Source organism: Rhineura floridana, chromosome 1 (assembly GCF_030035675.1).
Source record: "Rhineura floridana isolate rRhiFlo1 chromosome 1, rRhiFlo1.hap2, whole genome shotgun sequence".
Taxonomy (NCBI): domain Eukaryota; kingdom Metazoa; phylum Chordata; class Lepidosauria; order Squamata; family Rhineuridae; genus Rhineura; species Rhineura floridana.
Window position 1 is genome coordinate 62,317,381 of NC_084480.1, and position 21,202 is coordinate 62,338,582.

Below are 21,202 nucleotides of genomic sequence, written 5' to 3' on the forward strand. Positions count from 1 at the left end.
CAAAGTGAGGCACCTAATACACTGTCCAACTGATTTTTATTGGCTCAATTCCAGCTTTTGCAGCCTGAGGTTGTGGGCAAGGTTCTTGCAGCTGTTCAGCCAACCATATGCCCTTTCAGTCCTTGTACACCAAGGCTGTGAGCTAGCCATAGGAGGCTGATAGGGTGAGTCCACAGTGTAGTGAATCTGTCATTATGCGAGGAGTGTTCGCTCCTCAGAAAGCTCACACAAAGGTTCTGAACAACTACTGTTTCATTGCTTATATATCTCCTTTTGGGAAAAGATTCTTGAGAGGGTGTTTACAGTTCAGCTGTCTGAGCTCTTGAAGGATGCTGATTATCTAGACCAGTGCTTCCCAACCTTTATGAGTACGGGACCCCCTTTGTAAGCTCAAAAAAATTCATGACCCCCCCACTAATTGTAATTTTAGTCTCTGTTAATTGAAAAAAATGGTGTGTGGCAAAATCACATCTCCAAATATCCCTTTCCATAAAAAGCTCCCCGCAGACAGGGAGGTATTCCTTTATTTTCTTCATGCAAAGGTCCAATCAAATTGGTATCTCCCCCCCTCCACAGTCTGAAAATGTACAGTCATGTCCCCCAACATCAATGGGTTATAGTGTTGCACTAAGATCCAGGTTCAGACCCCCACCCAGCCATGAAGCCCACTGGGTGACCTTGGACCAGACACAGTATCTCAGCCTGACCTATCTCACAGGGTTGGTGTAAGGATAAAATGGAAGGAGGTGGAACCATGTGCACCACCTTAAGCAACTTGGAGGAAAGGTGGGATATAAATGCAATGATAATTAAATAAATACATTTCAGCTGCTATATGTGGACCCCGGCCTCAGCCAATCTGCTGAGCTTTTAAAAATTATTATTAATAATAATAATAATAATAATAATAAAAGAGCAATGTGATAGTGGTGGGCATGCTAGATTGTGAAAGGGTGGATAGGAGAGGGGTTAGTGCTTTTAGGCCTTGGGATGATCATCAGAACTGATGACTTTGTTAGTGTGCACTTGGGGAACAAGGGAGCAGAAGACAAATCAGCACGCGCAAGCACACACAAACACACCTGTCCCTCCTGCAAGCACCTGCAAGTATGTATGCATTCAGGCACATGGGAGGGGGGAAGCCCTCAACTGCTGCAGCGTCTTGGAGAAATAGATTGGGGGGCAGAGTGTAGGTGGAAGAAAGAGGCACACATACTTAGCCTCAGAGATGGGGGGTAAGCAAATCCTGAGCTTCCTCACTGTTCCTTGGCTCTGTCTGGGCCAAAGGTGAGATCTGAACGGCTTTGCAAATAAGAATAATTTTTAAAAGGAGGTGGCAGTGAAGCAGGAGCCAAGAAAGGCAGGCAGGCAGGATGGCTGCCAGGAAGGAAGGAGGAAAGCAGCCTTTCCTTGCAGCCTTGCTTCATTTGTTTCATGAAAAGCCTTATCCTCTCGTTCTGAGCAAGAGCGTCAGCAGCAGCAAGGAGATGGGAGTGTGAGGAGGCAGGAGTTGGTGATAGTAATTCCCTCTACTTCCTGGTAACTCTGGCCTAAGCCTCTTTCAGTGTCTGCCACATGTTTTATAGGTAGACGCCTGCCCTCGGCATGCCTGAAAGATTGCTGGATTACTTTGCGGCCCCCAGGTTGGGAACCACTGATCTAGACCCATTTTAGTGTGGATTCAGACTCAATTTAGGGATGGAATAGGCATCAGTCAATTGGACCTTTAGTAATAATAATAATAATAATAATAAATTTAATTTTTGAGTCGCCTATCTGGCCGAAACCACTCTAGGCGACATACAACATTAAATTCAACAATACATAATAATACAATACATAATAAAATACAACGCAGTCAACAATAACCATTTTAAAAAGCGGCAGTACAGGGCCATCAATAGACAATTTTAAAACAATATAAAGAAATTAGCCCACCCCGGGGACCCCAAAGGCCTGTCCAAAGAGCCATGTTTTTAAGGCTCGGCGAAATGTATCTAGGGAAGGGGCATGGCGAAGATCGAACGGGAGGGAGTTCCAGAGAGTGGGGGCCGCCACTGAGAATGCCCTCTCTCTAGTCCCCACCAACCTAGCTGTTTTCGTTGGTGGGACGGAGAGAAGGCCCTGTGTGGCTGATCTGGTCAGGCGGCTTAATTGGTGGTACTGGAGGTGCTCCTTCAGGTAAACTGGGCCGAGACTGTATAGGGATTTAAAGGTTAAGACCAACACCTTGAATTGGGCCCGGAAAACAACTGGAAGCCAATGTAGATGAAACAACACCGGCGTGATGTGATCACGGCGGCAGCTGTTTGTAAGCAGGCGTGCCGCCGCATTCTGCACCAGTTGTAGTTTCCGGACCGTTTTCAAGGGTAACCCCACGTAGAGCGCATTGCAGTAGTCTAAACGAGAGGTAACCAGGGCATGTACCACCAGTGGGAGCTGATGAATAGGAAGGTAGGGTTTCAACCTCCGTATAACGTGTAGTTGATACCAAGCTGCCCGGCTCACTGCCGAAATCTGAGCCTCCATGGACAGCTTGGAATCAAGAACAACCCCGAGGCTGCGGACCTGATCCTTCAGGGGCAATTTTACCCCATTAAGATTCAGGTCAGCAACACCCAACCTTCCCCTGTCACCCACAAGTAGCACCTCGGTCTTATCAGGATTGAGCTTCAGCCTGTTTCTTCCCATCCACCCACTCACGGATTCCAGGCACTTGGACAAGGTCTCTACAGCCAACTCCGGTGAAGATTTAAAGGAGAGATAGAGCTGTGTGTCATCAGCATATTGATGACATCGCAGCCCAAAACCCCTGATGATAGCTCCCAGCGGTTTTACATAGATGTTAAATAGCATGGGAGAGAGGATAGAACCCTGTGGTACTCCACAAGTGAGGGGCCAAGGGTCTGAAACCTCATCTCCCAATGCTACCTGTTGATGCCTGTCAGAGAGAAAGGAACGGAACCACTGTAAAACAGTGCCTCCTATTCCTAATCCCTCCAGGCGATCTAACAGGATACCGTGGTCGACGGTATCAAAAGCCGCTGAAAGATCCAGGAGGACAAGAAAGGTGGATTCTCCCCTGTCTAGTGCCCTCCTCATATCATCTACCAGAGCGACCAAGGCTGTTTCAGTACCATGCCCAGTCCTGAAACCCGATTGGTATGGATCTAAATAATCCGTTTCATCCAAGTGTGCTGACAACTGGTTAGCCACCACTCGCTCAATGATCTTGCCCAAAAATGGCAAATTTGAAATGGGGTGAAAGTTGTTCAAAACTTGGGGATCCAAGGAGGACTTTTTTAGAATGGGTTTTATAATTGCCTCCTTGAGGGCCAGTGGCATTACACCCTCCTTCAAGGATGAATTTACCACCGCCCTGATCCCTTCGCCCAATTTCTCCTTGCAGTTCATAAGGAACCATGATGGGCAAGGATCAATCAGACAGGTGGTAGGCTTCACCGTTGAAAGCACTTTGTCCACATCCTCAGAAGGAAGAGGCCGGAACCGATCCCACTGAACCGGATTGCAACTGGTTAACTCTGGATCCTCTACTGCATCCACAGCGTACGGAATCGAGTTCTTCAGATGTTCGACTTTATCGGCAAAGTGCCTTGCCAATTTGTCACAGGAAGCCTTTGAATGCTCCAAGGGTTCCTGAGCGACTGGACCGACCAGGCTTCGGACCACTTGGAACAGCTTCCTGGGACAGCACTCTGCGGATGCAATAGAGGCAGCAAAGAAATCTTTCTTTGTTGCCTTTATTGCCACCTGGTAGGCAGCTATTGCTGCTCTAACCTGTGTTCGAGCATCTTCAGAGCGGGATTTCCGCCACCGGCGTTCTAGTCGTCTCACCTCCTGTCTCAGACTTCGCAACCGAGGTGTATACCATGGTGCTGTCTGAGTTCTGTTCAGGGGGAGAGGATGTTTCGGAGCCACCCGGTCTAATGCCCTGGTGATTCCCTCGTTCCACTCCGTCACCAGGGTTTCGACCGGACGACCTTCAGCAGGTTCCAAATCCCCCAGCGCAGTCAGGAATCCATCCGGATCCATCAGGCGCCTGGGGCGGACCATTCTAATAGGTCCTTTACCCCTGCGGAGGGTGTGTGGCATCGAGAAGTCAAAATTCACCAGATAGTGATCTGACCATGACACGGGGGTAAAAGAAATGGCCCCCAACTTCAGAACACTCCCCACCACTCCCAGGACAAATACAAGGTCGAGAACATGACCGGCTACATGGGTGGGCTCAGTGTTACTAAGGTGCAGTTCCCAGGAAGCCATGGTTTCCAGGAAATCCCAAGGGGCTCCAATGAGAGTGGTCTCAGCGTGTACGTTAAAATCCCCCAGTACTAACAGTTCTGGGGTCAACGTTCGCACATCCGAGACCACCTCCAACACCTCGGTCAGGGAGTCCGTACACAAGCAGGATCCCCAGACTGCCCTTCGGGCCCAACCTCCAGTACATGCAATCAACAAACTTGGTCCTTGGGAGCGGAGGCCTGGTGAACATCAAGGACTCCCGATAGATGACTGCCACTCCCCCTCCCCGCCTTCCCACCCTCGGTTGCTGCGCATAGCGGAAACCTGGTGGACACATGGCCTCAAGAATGGGAGCTGAGGCCTCGTCCAGCCAGGTCTCCGTAATACATACCAGGTCTGCGCACTCATCCAGTATCATATCATGGATGACAGATGTTTTTTGTGTCACAGACCTGGCATTACATAGCAGCAATCGAAGGTCGGTAGGAATCCTGCGTCCCCCAGTTAACTTCTGGTTTTGGGCCGACCCAGAACAGGGGATGGGTATTACGCATCTATCCCCTGTTCTTCTGGATTGACGTAGTTTGCCCTTAGTATCAGTCCAGCGCCTGCCGCCCAATATTGATATAACTTGGCCCCCATCCTTCTCTGTTCAGGGGGAGAGTTCCAATTGGGAGTTGGAAGAGGGAGAGGGAGTGCAATCCTGTTACTCTTGATTGATCTCTCAGTGGCTTTTCACACCATCAACCACATGTTCCTCCTGAACCATCTCCAACTGGGAGTTGGAGGCACGGTTTTACAGTAGTTCTGCTCCCACCTATTGGGCTAGTCTCAGAAAATAACATCAGATTACCGTTTTTTTACCCCCTGGAAGTTATACTGTGGAGTGCTGCAAGAAAGCATCTTGTCCCCAATGCTATTTAACATTCATATAAAGCCATTGGGAGTGGACATTTGTGGATTTGGAGCATGGTGTCATCTGTAATATCCACCTCAATTTCTCTGTTACATCTGAATCAAGTGAGACTGTGCAAGGCCTGGATTGATGTCTGGATACAGGAAGAGTGGGCTCAAGCACTGTGATGAAGGGGGGGACTGCAGAGGGTGACTGGCTGGTGAAAGTGCGTCACTCCCATTTTGCCCTTTTGGGCCAGCCACACCTAATGCACTTTAAAAGCTCTCTAACATTACCTGAACTTGGAAATAAAATCAGTGCACATTTTGGAAAGCTCCACATTGTACATGAGTCAGGAAAATCATAATTACTTTCAGCCCATTTGTACACTAAGTAGACTAAAGCTTCTTCTGAACCTTACAACAAACTTCAGGCATGTCCAAGTGCCCTAGATCTGGGGTGGTAGGGTGGGAGAGATCTCTCCTTACTTACAGAAAAGGACTGTGTCTTCAGGGGAAAGGGTTACCTCTTCTTTTCTCCCAGATATATATTTTTAATGTCTTTGAAAGGTTTCTCTCTCTGGAGAGCTATTCAAGTGTGCCGCAGTCACCAGAAGTCCATGAATACTTGGAATTAAATATATAAATAAGTTTGTAGTCTCTCATTAAATGTACTATTAACAGTGGAATATATTCAACAGTCTCATACTGCAGCCTGGTGCTCTGCTTTTCGAGGCATAAGATATGGGTTATAGGCACCACTTCAGCACCATTTATTCATTGTGCTAGAGCCAGGACCTAGACCTGCTTGCAGCCAGTGATCCCAGTGCTTTCTTTCTGCAAAAGAAATATGAACCTTTGTGCAACACAGGCAGAACCCTCTCTAGCCCCACTGGATCAGTCACAGCCATCACTGCTAGGATTAGGGAGGTACGTCTCATATAGCTGTGGCTGAATGGGAATGGAGATTCTCTCTGAAATTCTTGAGACTACAGGAATACTTATAAATTGCACGAGGTAGTGGATAGGAAAGCAGTCTGCAAAACACCTGAGAATTCAACATACCTAGGAAGAAACACTGTCAGAGTAACAGTTAAAGCTGTTCTCCAATGCATAATGAGCAGTCAAGACTGACCTTAACTACAGCATGAAAATCAAGTTCATGGCAAATAGGCAGGCTGTTCCCGAGCTTTAACAATACATATACATTCTAGAAAATGTATTTTGAAAGATGAAATTCCAACTCCTACTTTTTAAAATAGACCTTTGACTATTAAAATGGATTAACCACACAAGGAGGGATGGGACAATCTTAACAGACTCTTTATGCTCATCCGGTTGCTTCAAAATAGTCAAGTTTTGAAAAGAATATAAAAACAGCCACTACTTTCACATTATTCACAGATTAAAAAAACCTGATAGTAGTATTGGCTCAATTCCAGCTTTTGAAGCCTGAGATTGCAGACAAAGTGCTTGCAGCTGTCCAGCTAACCATATGCCCTTTCAATCCTTGTCCACCAAGGCTGTGAGCTAGCCCAAGGAAGGGTAAATCCACAGTGTGGTGAATCTGTCATTATGTGAGGAGTGTGCGCTCCTCAAAAAGCTCACACAGAGGTTCTGAATAACTACTGTTTGGTTGCTGATATATCTCATTTTGGGAAAATAGTATTGAGAGGGTGTTTACAGTGCAGCAGTCTGAGCTCTTAAAATATGCTGATTATCTAGACTCATTTTAGTCTGGGTTCAGACTCAATAGATAACAGTATGAAACAAGGAACAACCAGTTGGGAATTCTGTTCATGAGGATTTGTTTTCAATCATGCTTAGGTGTTTTTATTTCTTATATTTATATCCCATCTTTCTTTCATCATAGAACCCAAGGTATATACTGCTTTATTTATTGTATCAAAATGTATATACCACTTAAATGTAGATATCTAAGTAATTTACAAAAAACATTAAAATTATCAATAAAACAGTTAAAAACAAGTAATTAAATATTTAAAACAAAACAGCTACTAACAGATCAACATCCATATGTCTGAATAGGCCTGCCTAAACAAAAAGGTTTTAAGCAGGTTCCCAGATAGTCTCCTATCAGGCCTTGACCAGACCCAGACTTGGCTTAGCTTCAGCCTCATGTGCCTTCAGTCCATGTCCATGCACAATGGCTGCATTTGTGCACAATGTGAAAGCATTGTTTCTTTAGCATAGTTATGGTTTGTATGTCTGAACCTGCCCTGGACAACTAACTATGGTTTATTTGCAGCCAACAAACCATAACCTGAAACCATGGATTAAATTTACTTGTGAATCTTGACTTGTGTTAAGCCAGGATAGCAGGACCGTATGTAATGACAAACCATATGGTGCTGCTATCATGGTTTAATCCTAGTGTTTCATCATTCCATACAGCCACCCATCTGGCTACAGACATTCAAGGAAGCAGCAGTTAGAAAACAACTTTTACAGACCTAAGCCTCCCTCCCCACTCTTTTCTTGCCTACCTTCTTGCTGGTAAGCTCTCCCTCTCCAGGCTCCCTGCCTAGCTCCACAGCAGGCTTGTGGAGAGTAAAACAAAATTAAGTATGTGTAGAGATGTGAAGCCCCTGCTCTCTGGAAAATTTCAGGAAAAATGTGGGTTCCCTTCCCCCAGTTTTTCAGGAAAAACAAACATTCAGAAGCACTTTTCCAAATGTTCCTGGGTTTTTTCCAGGCTTTCATATCTCTAAGTATGTGTGATTCTACTATCCAGGAATACCTGTTGAGAGTACAACATTGCTCCTACAACCTATCCCAATTGCTGAACTGAAACAATTTCACAAAAACCTCCCCTAGAGGAAGTACAGTACTGGTCTCTACCATAATTAAGTTTTTTTTGTAGGTTTGTTTCTGTAAAGGTCACTTGCACTTCCTTGGTACTCCACTGACCAGAGTGACCTTGGAAAGCCTGTGAAGCCCAGCAGGCCAAACCTTATTGTTCCCTCAAGGCAATCATGCTGGACCCCAGGCTTGGAAATTGTCAACAGCAATTGTATGGAAGAGTGCCCAAAAGAAAATCACACACACCCTGTGATCTTTTTGTGTTCACTTGGAAGGGAGATAAACACTCTTAACATGTAAAATCTAAAATAGATGGTTCTCAGACCATAAAGCACACATATGTTTAGCTCTGTTAGCAGTTTTAAAACTGTGTTAGCAATTTTGAAGGAAGAAATAGAGCTCAGTCCAGAGCTGAAAAAGGAACTCCAGAATACATATCACAATAAGACAGTATTTAACTGGCTTCCCAAAGAAATGGCCCTGAGGGGTTAAGTAGTTCAGCTCACCATTGCTGTGAAAAAATATTACTCTAAAACATGCAAGGATGTTCCTAGCTACCATTCTCCTTGACAAAAGTCACAACGAGGTATACTGCAGGCAGCAGCTGCAAAGTTCCAAAAAGGGTCAACAGCTAAGACAGATGGCTCCAATGCAGGCTAGGCAGACTTCATTAACCATTCTTGGAACATCTCATCAAGCTTATCCTTAACAACACACCTGTACCAAGACAGATATCAACCCAGATCAACCCACCCCTGCATTAGCCTCCTTAAAATCATCCTTCTAGAGGAAGTGAGAACTGACAGAGGAAATCACTCCATCCTTACAGAGGCAAGACAGAGGGATGTGCCACACAAGGTCCACAGAGTGGTCAAGGGTGTTGGAAGTGGGGCAAGAGAAACTCCTGTTTTGTTCTTTTATGTTCCGGAAGGGAGATAGAGTTAGGGTCCTCCAGATGGATAGGCTTGTTTACCTTTACCTGTGATGTTCCGACTTCCTTCCATCGCCTAGACTGATATGTCTTTAGGGAAGCTTATCTGCCCCTCCTCCTTCTGCCCTTTCTGCTTTTCTTCTCCGACTGTCTGGGAGAGAGGAGACACCCTTTGTCTCTGCTGTCTCTCTCCTAGCCATGAGGTCAACTCCCACATCTGGGCGTTGGACCTCCAACTTAGTTAGTTAGTTAGAACTAGGTATGCCTTTCTATCTACTATGTATTTCTATAAATAAAGTAGCTTTTCTTGTTTTACTAAGTCTCAAGTCTCAGTGATGCTGATGCAGGGTAAAAGCCTGCTTTCTTAGGTAAACGCGCACACACGCTGGCACACTCACATTTCTAACCGCTGTTACTCTCTGCTGTGCTGCTTAACTAATTTAGCAACCAGCAACAAGGGTTACGGGCCCAGCAAACTAAGTTGATTTGCAAGTTGTGGCCTGAACTTATATAAAAAGGCTAAGCGCTGTGTAATTTACAAAGGAGACTTTAAGTTAAAAGGAAAAGCAGAACAAAAGATAGGAAAGGATGGCTGAATAATCAATGTCTGAGAGACGCGTTCCAAAGCTTGAAAAGGACAACTATGGATTATGGAATTTAAGGTTCACAGCCCTACTGGAAGGAGAAGTTTTGAATGGAATTCTGACTGATCCTGAACCCTCGGTGGAGGATGAGACTGCCACAGCATCATGGAGATGTAAGCATGCAAAAGTGAAGTCTCTGCTTATTTCTGCACTATCAGATGAGGCACTAAATGTTTGCGTAGGATGTAACAGTGTAAAGCAAATGTGGGACAGACTAGAAGGAATATATAATGAGAAAACAAAGAACCACATGATGTACCTTTACAAGGAGTTATTTTCTCTGAAGGAGACTGCTGAGAGAGGCAGCCTGAGTAAACACATAGAAATTTTTACAAGGCTACTTGCTAAAATTGAAAGATGTGGGAAGGATCTAGATGATGATATGAAAAAGGCACTGCTTCTGAGCTCTCTCAATAATGATCATAAATTAATTTGCTATGTGTTAGAAAATTCTGACCAAAACATGAGTCAGATTATATCATATTTAAAAGACCAGGATTTTAGAGAAAGACAGGAACTGGAGACTGTGTCAGAGCAAGCAAACTTTACTATGGGGAGAAACAAACCAACAAAGGATGGTGACATGAGTCATCGCCCGAATCCACAAAAGGGCACAGACAAACACAGACGGAAGTTCTGTTTTAAATGTGGCTCTCCAAAACATCTTCAAAGTGAATGCAATAGGTGGCAGACAACAGCAAGGCCTGACTTTAAGCAAAGGCAAGCTGAAGTGAGGGATGCCCTTAGGCAAACTGAAAAGCCAAAAACAAAGGCTTCAAGTTACTATGTGTCTGGTGAGAGGAAGGATGATTGCAAAAGCAGGTTTTTAATTGATTCAGGATCCACCTCACATCTTGTAATTGATAAAAACCTGTTTAAAAGTTTTAAAAGTCACAAGCAAAAAATACCGACAGCGTCTGGACAAATATTCTTTTGTGAAGGAATTGGTACAATAGAATTGCTGTGCAAAATGCCAGATGGCGAAAGACAGCTTGAACTTAAGGACTGTCTTTATGTTCCAGATTTTAAAGACAATTTAATAAGTGCTACAAAATAAAACTTGGACACTGACCAAGCTTCCTCAAGGAAAGAAAGCTGTAGGCTGCAAGTGGGTATTCAAAAAGAAGTCAGATGCTGAAGGAAATGTTGAGAGACACAAGGCAAGACTAGTAGCCAAAGGATACTCTCAAAAATATGGACAAGACTACCATGAAACATTTGCTCCTGTAGTCAAATACACAACTATCAGAACTCTTCTGAGTGTTGCTACCAACAAGAAAATGCAGGTGGAGCACATGGATATAAAACAGCATTCTTGCATGGAGAAATAGAAGAAGAAATCTACATGCAGCAACCACCAGGGTTTGAAGTTCCAGGAAAGGAAACCCTAGTGTGTAAACTTCAAAATCCATCTATGGACTTAAACAGGCTCCCAGAGCCTGGAATGAGAAACTGAGCAAAATGCTCTTGAAGGAAGGCTTTGTACAAGGCAGAGCAGAGCCATGCTTGTACAGCAGATTCAAGAACAATAGATGGACTTGCTTACTGATTTATGTTGATGATCTACTGTTGGCTTATCAAGACCCAATGGACAAGCAACAGCTAGTAAATCATCTCAACAAGGAGGTTGAAGTGAAGTGCCTGGGTGATGTCACTCACTACCTTGGAATACAAATTGAAAGAGAAGATGATGGATCCTTCTTGCTTAATCAAAAACAAAATATCCAAGACCTTCTCGAGAGTCTAGGACTGAAGCATGCACATCCAGCACCTACTTCAATGGAAGTAGGATACCTGAAACCGGACCAGAACAAACAACCATGGGAAGACCATGAGAGCTACAGACAAGCCATCAGAACACTTCTGTATATCAGCACTGTTAGCAGGCCAGATGTGGCGGAAGCAGCGGGATACTTGTGCAGAAAAACCAGCTAGCCAACCAAAAAGGACTGGGAAGCAATAAAGAGAGCGGTGAGATATCTAAAGGGCATTGCAACCATGAAACTGAAGTTAGCAGCTACCCGAGATCCCAAACTAGTGGGATATGCAGGTACTGATTGGGCTGAAGACACTACAGATTGAAAATCCACAAGTGGAAACGTCTTCTACTATGGAAATTCAGTTATCAGCTGGGCAAGCAAGAAGCAAGAGACTATAGCACTCTCTTCCACAGAAGCAGAGTATGTGTCATGGCCCCGTCAGAGGACTCCTCAGATGAGGATGACTCGGGAGTAACAGCAGCAGACCCAGGAGCAGCAGACTCAGAAGGAGACACGGAGGAGCCTCCTGAGAATCCAGCTCCTTCTCCCCCTCAGCTGCAGAGCACCCCAGATACAGCAGAGGCCCTGCAGCCAGACACAGACAGTGCACAGGATACTCCCCCCTCACCTGCAGAACGTAGACAGCAGAAGGTCAGGCAGAAGAGAGGCAGGCCTGTCTCCTCAAGGCCCAAACGCTGAGGGCTCACACCTGCTGTCCAACCTGCTCTTTATAAGGCACACCTTGGCTGCAGCTTGTTGCTGACTGCAATGTCAGGCGTGGCTTGTGTGTTCCTAGTTTCCGTGCAACCTCTTTTGGACTGACCCCTTGGCACTTGATCCCGGACCTCTACTGACCTCGCTTCTGGACTCCTGACTCGGCAAGTACGCTTCGGACAGGCCTGGCCCTTATCAGATCCCCTCCTTCTAGACCTGGCAGATTTATGGCCAGACTGCCGGCTAAGGACTTGGCTTCCCTGGCAACCACCCAGGAATTTCCAGCCCCCCACCGGCACTGCTGACGCAGTGTAGAGCTGACAGTATGTGTCAGCTTCTGAAGCAAGCAGACAGTTGATGTGGCTGCTTGAACTGTTCAAAGATTTAGGCATCTCTATACCTGGGCCTGTTGTGATGCATGAGGACAACCAAGGATGCATCAGACTCATGGAGTCAGAAGGGGTGAGTTCACGCACCAAGCACATAGACATGAAGCACCATTTCATTAGAGATACCTACCACAGAGGACTACTCAAGATGGAGTTTTGTCCAACCGAAGACATGACTGCAGATGCTTTCACAAAGGCATTGGGCAAAGTCAGACATTGCAAGCTGTGAGATAAGATGAACCAAACACTCATTGAGAAGGGGTGTTGGAAGTGGGGCAAGAGCAACTCCTGTTTTGTTCTTTTGTTTATGTTCCAGAATGGAGATAGAGTTAGGGTCCTCCAGATGGATAGACTTGTTTACCTGTGATGCTCTGACTTACTTACTTCCATCACCTAGACTGATACGTCTTTAGGGAAGCTTATTTGCCCCTCCTCCTTCTGCCCTTTCTACTTTTCTTCTCTGACTTTCCGGGACAGAGGAGACACCCTATGTCTCTGCTCTCTCTCCTAGCCATGAGGTCAACTCCCACATCTGGGCGTTGCACCAACTTAGTTAGTTAGTTAGAACTAGGTATGCCTTTCTATCTACTATGTATTTCTATAAATAAAGTAGCTTTTCTTGTTTTACTAAGTTTCATGTCTCAGTGATGCTGATGCAGGGTAAAAGCTTGCTTTCTTAGGTAAACGCACACACATGCTGGCACACTTGCATTTCAGACCACTGTTACTCTCTCCTGTGCTGCTTAACTAATTTAGCAACCAGCAACAAAGGGGAGGGAGAGATTCATGTTGACCCTCAAACGAACATAGTTTACTTGCCTCTCAGTATCACCTTCAGACTGTGAAACTTCAGAGACATGGCCAGTGTTATCAACAAGCTGTATTTGGAGGGTTTACCTGAAGCAGGAATGAGAGGGAAGAAATCTAGGGTTTCCATGAACTGAGGTGGCCCTGTGTGTGTGCACAGAGCGAGAGCGAGAGCGAGAGAGAGCGAGAGAGCGAGAGAGCGAGAGAGAGAGAGAGAGAGAGAGCGAGCGAAAGAGAGAGAAAGAGAGAGCGAGAGAGAGAGACCCACACCACAGAGTAATACAAGAGAAAATGCTTCTACAGGATGGTATTGCAGGTAGTAGAAAATGCCAAGAGCAGGTTCATGAGTGTGTACACTGACATCTCCAGGCAAAGCTAGGTCTCCTGGTTGACAAACTAGTGGCAGATATCTTCTTCTCAGGGTTGGGCTGCTGATCAAAGATGTTCCAAGGATGGCTAGTCATCCTTGCAGACCAGATTTTCATCTTGCAGACCTGATTCATAGTACCATATCATTCTCCAGGGATGGCCACAAACAAGAGAAGAACTTGAACTACTGCTACAGTACAGCCAGGCTGCCTGTAGATAGTGCATTCAGCTAGTTAAAGTTGAGATGAGGGTTCACAACTGGGTACAGATGTCAAGGGAAGGTTCTAAGAGGATTGGAAGTCAGGGCCTGGTCCTCAGGAACTTGGATGCAGATGTCAATTGTATTCAGGTGTGCTGTAGAGGCTGGTGTATGTGGAAACAATTAATTTCACATGGCTTACAACTGGGTAGTAGGGTGCTAACTCACAGGTTAGAGATGCTCTCTGGAGGTAGAAATGGGGAAAGAGCTGCCTGGGTTTGCTGGGTGTTAGGATAGAAATAAATGGCAAAAAAACCCTAAACATCCCCTGGTATGCTTGGCTGGAGGCCAGGAGTCACCAAAGATGGGGGCATGGGGACATTCACCAGCGCTTGTACAGATGGGTGGATGACCAAAGGAGAAGTTTCACAAATCCCTGGGCTAAATTAAAAGCCCAAGGCACTATAGGCAGAAGTTTTGCAGCAAGAGATTCTTTTGTTCAGGGGGAAAGAATTAAAAAATAATGGTGGCAGGCCTCTGTCTAGGAATGGGGGAAAGGAGGGAAGCTTCATGTTGGGAAAAGAACGATGAAAGTCTCAGAGAAGAGCATTTACATCCCCCGTCCCGTTTATGCAGCCTGCCAATGGTAATCGTAAGAAAACTGGCAACAATGGATGACTGGATGAGAACTAACAAACTGAGACTCAATCCTGATAAGACTGAGATGCTGTTGGTGGATGGTTTCTCCAATCAGATGGTGGATACATATCCTGTCCTGGACGGGGTTACACTCCCCCTAAAGGAACAGGTTCGTAGACTGGGAGTTGTTCTAGACTCTTCCCTGTCACTTGAGGCTCATGTAGCCTCGGTGGCACGGAATGCGTTCTACCAACTTCGGTTGGTAGCCCAGCTACGTCCCTACCTGACTAAGGAGGATCTTACATCAGTAGTACATGCTCTGGTAACCTCACGTTTGGATTACTGTAATGCGCTCTACGTAGGGCTACCTCTGAAGACGGTTTGGAAGCTACAGCTGGTGCAAAATGCGGCGGCCAGACTGCTAACAAGAACGAAGCGATCGGACCATATAACACCTGTTCTGGCCCGCTTGCACTGGCTTCCAATATGCTTCCGGGCCAGATTCAAAGTGTTGGTATTAACCTACAAAGCCTTATACGGCACGGGACCACGATATCTGTCGGAACGCCTCTCCCGTTATGAACTGGCTCGTACACTATGGTCTGCTACGAAGGCCCTCCTCTGGGTCCCGACCCATAGGGAGGTCTGGAGGGTGGTGACAAGATCAAGGGCCTTCTCAGTGGTGGCCCCCGAACTATGGAATAGTCTCCCCGAGGAGGTGCACTTGGCGCCGACCCTATCATCCTTTTGGTGCCAAGTTAAAACCTTTCTCTTCTCCGAGGCATTTTAATTTTTTGTTAATGATGGTAATGTTTGTAATTTGATCTTAGTTATGCAGTTTTTAGATTGTGAAATTTGATTTTAGATTGTGATGCTTTTGAATTTTCCTGTATTTTATTGTATTTATGTTCACAGCCCAGAGAGCTATTGCTAGTCGGGTGGTATGTAAGTTTTAAAAATAAATAAATAATAAATAAATAAATAAACAATGTGAGGCTGTGCCAGCTCTCAACCACTGCAAAGCCAGTTGGGTATTCAGAAGGTGAGGGGAGAAACAAACCAACATTAGTTTAAACAAACCATAGCTTTCTTTGCTCATCTGCGAGCCAGATTCTGGTTTGTTCCAACGAACCACTGTTAACACAAACAGTGGATTAGCATTACATCTGAACGCAGCCAATCACCCACAACACACTTTTAAAAATATACTATGTCATTTAGTGGTATAACTGAACTTTTGAATTTGAAGTTCCCAAATAAGTATACTATCCTGGAAACCCATTTCTCTAAGATCTTCTATTGTCAATGGATGCAAAACAGGAAGGACTTGCCACTCAACCAAAATGAAAACTTTGAGAATAGTGACTCAGATTTATCAGTCTCTTGAAATATGCTCATTCACACAATTCAGAAACACTGACCCGACTGCTTTGAACAATTTCACTCAAGTATATTAATATTCATAATGACAAAATGCTTTTATTACAAAGAATAGCCAGTTATTTGTTTGCTTTCCCTTTAAAAAAAGTTGTCAATGGAACTTCCTGCATCTTGATTCTTTTGTAACACAATTTTGAAAAAGGACATCTTTCAGTTTGTATGATCTGCCACCTACTGGTCAAGGAAAATGTTCCCACACAAAAACTGAAGTAAGTCAACTATGTGTAATTTTCAGGGTACCTCGGCCTTTTTAAAAAAAAAAAATAGCAAGAATTTACATGAAATATTATCTCATATAAAAATTGAGAACATTCTCTTCATCATCTCTCATTCCCAGAATACAAGTTGTTTGTAATCAGACAAACCTGCCAATAAAATCATCCTTTTTGCCAGCATCTTTGTCCCACACTGTAATATCAATGATTCCACCTCGTTCCTCATAGAGATGCAAGTCAAATTGTTCTCTCCACTGAGGATTCAAAGTTTTTGGCATAATCTGGAAAAAGTAAGGACAGTTGTAAAAATGTGGACATCCTGGAACAGCAGAATACTCCTTTGGTATAGCTAGGAAAGAGGTTCAGCAAACAAACCACTTCATAAGTCATTCTGAAATGCTTATTTCAAAAGTAAGGTGCACTGAAGATGAGACGTCGTCCTTTTCTGGATAACCTGAATTATTCCAGGTTTCCTAAATATTACCTTAAAAGTAAACTAAGAGATTGACATTCTTGGGGATAGAAATTCAATAAAGCTATCTAAAAAGGCAACAGGATAAAATGATGAGTTACAGACTATCCCAGTTCTTTTTACCATATGTAGGAGAATGAAAGTTGGTTTAATGAGCTTGTTTCTTGCCCAGTCTTTTAAAAGGCATTAACTTAAGCATGTTTTTCCCCCTGCATGAAAAATATAGGTAAAATGTAACTGCTGTACCTTTTTCTATTTGATTTATCTATGACAATGGATTTCCTTTGCTCAGCATAGGATTTGTTTGCAGGATTTATAAACTGCCTTTCAACAAAAGAGTGCTTATACACAAAAATAAAGCCTTTTTTAAAATAGAAATGTTTCATAAAAATAAAAAGATGCCCCAACCCCCATCTATCCCCCCAAAGCCTCATGGAATGGTAATTTCTTCACCTGCTTCTGAAAAGACCTCAAAGAGCTTGGTAATATATTGGATCCTGACCAGCATTCTTATATACAAATGTTTCTTTTAGAACTAGGGGCTCAGTCCAAGAATCATACAGCTAAGCCATTCTGGATTGTGGTTCTTGAACTGCAGCACCATACCCATGGCAAATCATTTTTGAAACTCAAAGGAGTTTCAACAGAAGTATGACATACTGCATAGGGCCATGACTGCCTGCTGTTTAAAACAGAAAAAGTCACAATTCTCATCAGACATATAAAACCCTAGGGCCATTGTGGCCCCTTCAGATCTTTTGTACTTCAATTCCCATCAGCCTGAACCAGCATAGCCAATGGTCAGAGATGATAAGAGTTGTAGTCCACAATGTCTGGAGAGTACCATGTTGGCTATGCTTGCCCTACGCCGTGGCATAACTAGTATTTGGATTCAGGCCTACATTTACAACATATTTGATTGAACAAGAATATTTGCACTGTGCAAGACTTCTGTTTAACAATATGAAGATTTCTTCAGTGACTGTGTTCAACACACAAAAGCTATGGGTACATGTAAAACTCACCACTATTTGGGAAAAAAGTTAAAAGAAGTTACCTTACTCTTGTACTTCTGATGTCCCAGCCGGAATTTCACATATGGATCACTGAATCCGTTTGGATCCATGGCCTTGAGTTCACGACCTTCAATCAAAGTGATACTGACTATTCCTCTCCATAGCTGAGCTTTTCTATGTAGGTCTGACAGACGTATACTCTGGGTCTGAAACTTCAGGTGCAGAGAGAACCCTGATTTAGCTAGATCACAAGCAAACAATAACTTTGTAATTTGCTTCCAGTCAGAACAACTATTTAAAGAAAGTTTTTAAATGAATAGCAAACAACTTACAAAAAACAAATAAAAAATTATTCACTTACACATCCATGCCAAATTGGCACAGTGGCAGAAATCATCATGAGCAGTTATCTTACTAAATAGAAAAATATCACAATTTTTATAGTGATGGTAAGTAACTTCTGAACGCTCAACCTTCATTGGTACGTTCTCTAGCTACACTGCCATAGATTATATCATAGGTCAGAGGAAGCCAATATGATGCCCTTGTCATGTTGCTGGACTACCACGTCCATCACTCCTGACTACTGGCTATGCTGGCTGAGGCTGATGGGGGCTGGAGCCCAACAACATCTGAAGGCCACCATGATGGCTATGCCCACCATAGGTAGTATATTTGTTGTTGTTGTTATGTGCCTCCAAGTCGACTACGACTTATGGCGACCCTATGAATCAGTGACCTCCAAGAGCATCTGTCATGAACCACCCTGTTCAGATCTTGTAAGTTCAGATCTGTGGCTTCCTTTATGGAATCAATCCATCTCTTGTTTGGCCTTCCTCTTTTTCTACTCCCTTCTGTTTTTCCCAGCATTATTGTCTTTTCTAGTGAATCATGTCTCCTCATGATGTGTCCAAAGTATGATAACCTCAGTTTCATCATTTTAGCTTCTAGTGATAGTTCTGGTTTAATTTGTTCTAACACCCAATTATTTGTCTTTTTTGCAGTCCATGGTATCCGCAAAGCTCTTCTCCACCACCACATTTCAAACGCATCGATTTTTCTCTTATCTGCTTTTTTCACTGTCCAACTTTCACATCCATACATAGAGATCGGAAATACCATGGTCTGAATGATCCTGACTTTAGTGTTCAGTGATACATCTTTACATTTGGGGACCTTTTCTAGTTCTCTCACAGCTGCCCTCCCCAGTCCTAGCCTTCTTCTGATTTCTTGACTATTGTCTCCATTTTGGTTAATGATTGTGCCAAGATATTGATAATCCTTGACAAATTCAATGTCTTCATTGTCAACTGTAAAGTTACATAAATCTTCTGTTGTCATTAATTTAGTCTTTTTGACGTTCAGCTGTAGTCCTGCTTTCGTGCTTTCCTCTTTAACTTTCATCAGCATTCGTTTCAAATCATTACTGGTTTCTGCTAGTAGTATGGTGTCGTCTGCATATCTTAAATTATTGATATTTCTCCCTCCAGTTTTCACACCTCCTTCTTCTTGGTCCAATCCTGCTTTCCATATATATGTTCTGCGTATAGATTAAATAAATAGGGTGATAAAATACACCCCTGTCTCACACCCTTTCTGATGGGGAACCAATCAGTTTCTCCATATTCTGTCCTTATAGTAGCCTCTTGTGCAGAGTATAGGTTGCGCATCAGGACAATCAGATGCTGTGGCACCCCCATTTCTTTTAAAGCATTCCATAGTTTTTCATGATCTACACAGTCAAAGGCTTTGCTGTAATCTATAAAGCACAGGTTGATTTTCTTCTGAAATTCCTTGGTCCGTTCCATTATCCAACGTATGTTTGCGATGTGATCTCTGGTGCCTCTTCCCTTTCTAAATCCAGCTTGGACATCTGGCATTTCTCGCTCCATATATGGCAAGAGCCTCTGTTGTAGAATCTTGAGCATTACTTTACTTGCATGGGATATTAAGGCAATAGTTCAATAATTACTGCATTACCTGGGATCCCCTTTCTTTGGAATTGGGATGTATATGGAACGCTTCCAGTCCCGTTCCGTGCCCGGTACTTCCGGGCAAAGCGGCGAGTTTGTGGCCACAGCCGAAGCTCAGGCCACCATCGGGCGTGCACGCGGCGCGCCGGTGCGCCATCGTGACACACAGGAAGGAGGCGGGGCGGCTGAAGGCCATGGCCGCGATGGGCCAGCCTTGCGGCTGCGATGAGACACGTGAGGACTTCCAGCGGCGGTGAGGCGTGGGAGGACTTTCAGCTGCGGCGAGGTGGTGTAAGGAAGATTTATGGTTGCATTCCTAAGCACACTTAGAGAATAAATAAGGCCCACTGAATACAGGGAGAATTACTTCTAAGTAGCATAGAAAGGATCAGCCTGCTTATGCTATTCTTCTCAGTTGCACTCGGTAGAATAAGATCTAAACTAGTGCTTTGTTGTTTGATTTTTAATCATGCAATGAGTGCCTGCCAGGGACCTTTACCAGCTTCTTTTTAATTACTTGGTTGGCTTCTTGGTTTATCTTCCCAGTTACCATCAAGAGGTCCTTTTCAGCCCTTGCACTCGGTAAAATAAGATCTAAACTAGTGCTTTGTTGTTTGATTGTTAATCAGGCAATGAGTGCCAGCCAGGGACATTTACCAGCTTCTTTTTAATTACTTGGTTGGCTCCTTGGTTTATCTTGAAAGCACCATCCTGTGCATCAGTGAGAATTTCAAGCATGGCAACGAGGTTAATAAAGATTTTGGCCCCCAAACTACTTGATTAGTCCTGTTGATTCTCTGTGGCTGTTCATAAAAAGGCAGCTGCTTCATTATCCTGATCTACCCATGGAATTATAAAGAGCAAGCTAGCATTTAATCCATGTTTTTCAAAGTATCCTAACAGGAGGATATGTTAATATACAGTGGAGATGGAAAATGCATCTGAAGTTTAAATGAGTCAGAACTGCAGATCCTTGGATATTGGGAATTCAGGTGGTTGATTTTTTGTTTGAACATCAAAACCATTCAGTACAATTTAGTTGAGTGTTTTTGTTTAAAAAACAGCTGCTTATTTTTGTTGTCAATCATTTAATTCCTATTTAATTCACTGCACAGAATGGTGAATCAATGTGATACAATGGGTGACAATACTGTTTAAAAAGGGATTCAGCTGAAGAACCAAACTGAGGTATCACAACAGTTTACGAAAATGAAAAGCTAGGTGATCTTATGATTATAAGTCAGCCTTCCCTAACCTGGTTTCCTCCAGAGCTTAGCAGCCATGGGTTAAGAACATAAGAAGAACCTGCTGGATCAGGCCAGTGGCCCATCTAGTCCAGCATCCTGTTCTCACAGTGGCCAACCAGGTGCCTGGGGGAAGCCCGCAAGCAGGACCCGAGTGCAGGAACACTCTCCTCTCCTGAGGCTTCCGGCAGCTGGTTTTCAGAAGCATACTGCCTCTGACTAGGGTGGCAGAGCACAGACATCATGGCTAGTAGCCATTGATAGCCCTGTCCTCCATGAATTTGTCTAATCCTCTTTTAAATTTAATCCTCCTTTAAATTTCAGCCTCCTGCTGCCTGTGGCCGCCACTTCTTTTGCAGAATAACCTAGAAAGATGCTCTGTCATAACGTAGCGGCCATTTGGATTGGAG

General features: G+C 44.1%; 1 protein-coding gene across 5 annotated transcripts in view; it reads right to left on the reverse strand.

The window, feature by feature from the left end:
* The window catches only part of MCTP1 (multiple C2 and transmembrane domain containing 1), a 389,200-nt gene that overhangs the window by 192,631 nt on the left and 175,367 nt on the right, over nucleotides 1-21,202 (reverse strand). For all 5 annotated transcript variants that reach the window (XM_061622414.1, XM_061622422.1, XM_061622406.1 and 2 more), the window contains 2 exons: nucleotides 17,617-17,787; nucleotides 16,238-16,368 (listed from right to left, as the gene is read on the reverse strand). In XM_061622414.1, coding sequence (XP_061478398.1) covers nucleotides 16,238-16,368; nucleotides 17,617-17,787 — 302 coding nt within the window. The remainder of the gene's footprint in view (nucleotides 1-16,237; nucleotides 16,369-17,616; nucleotides 17,788-21,202) is intronic.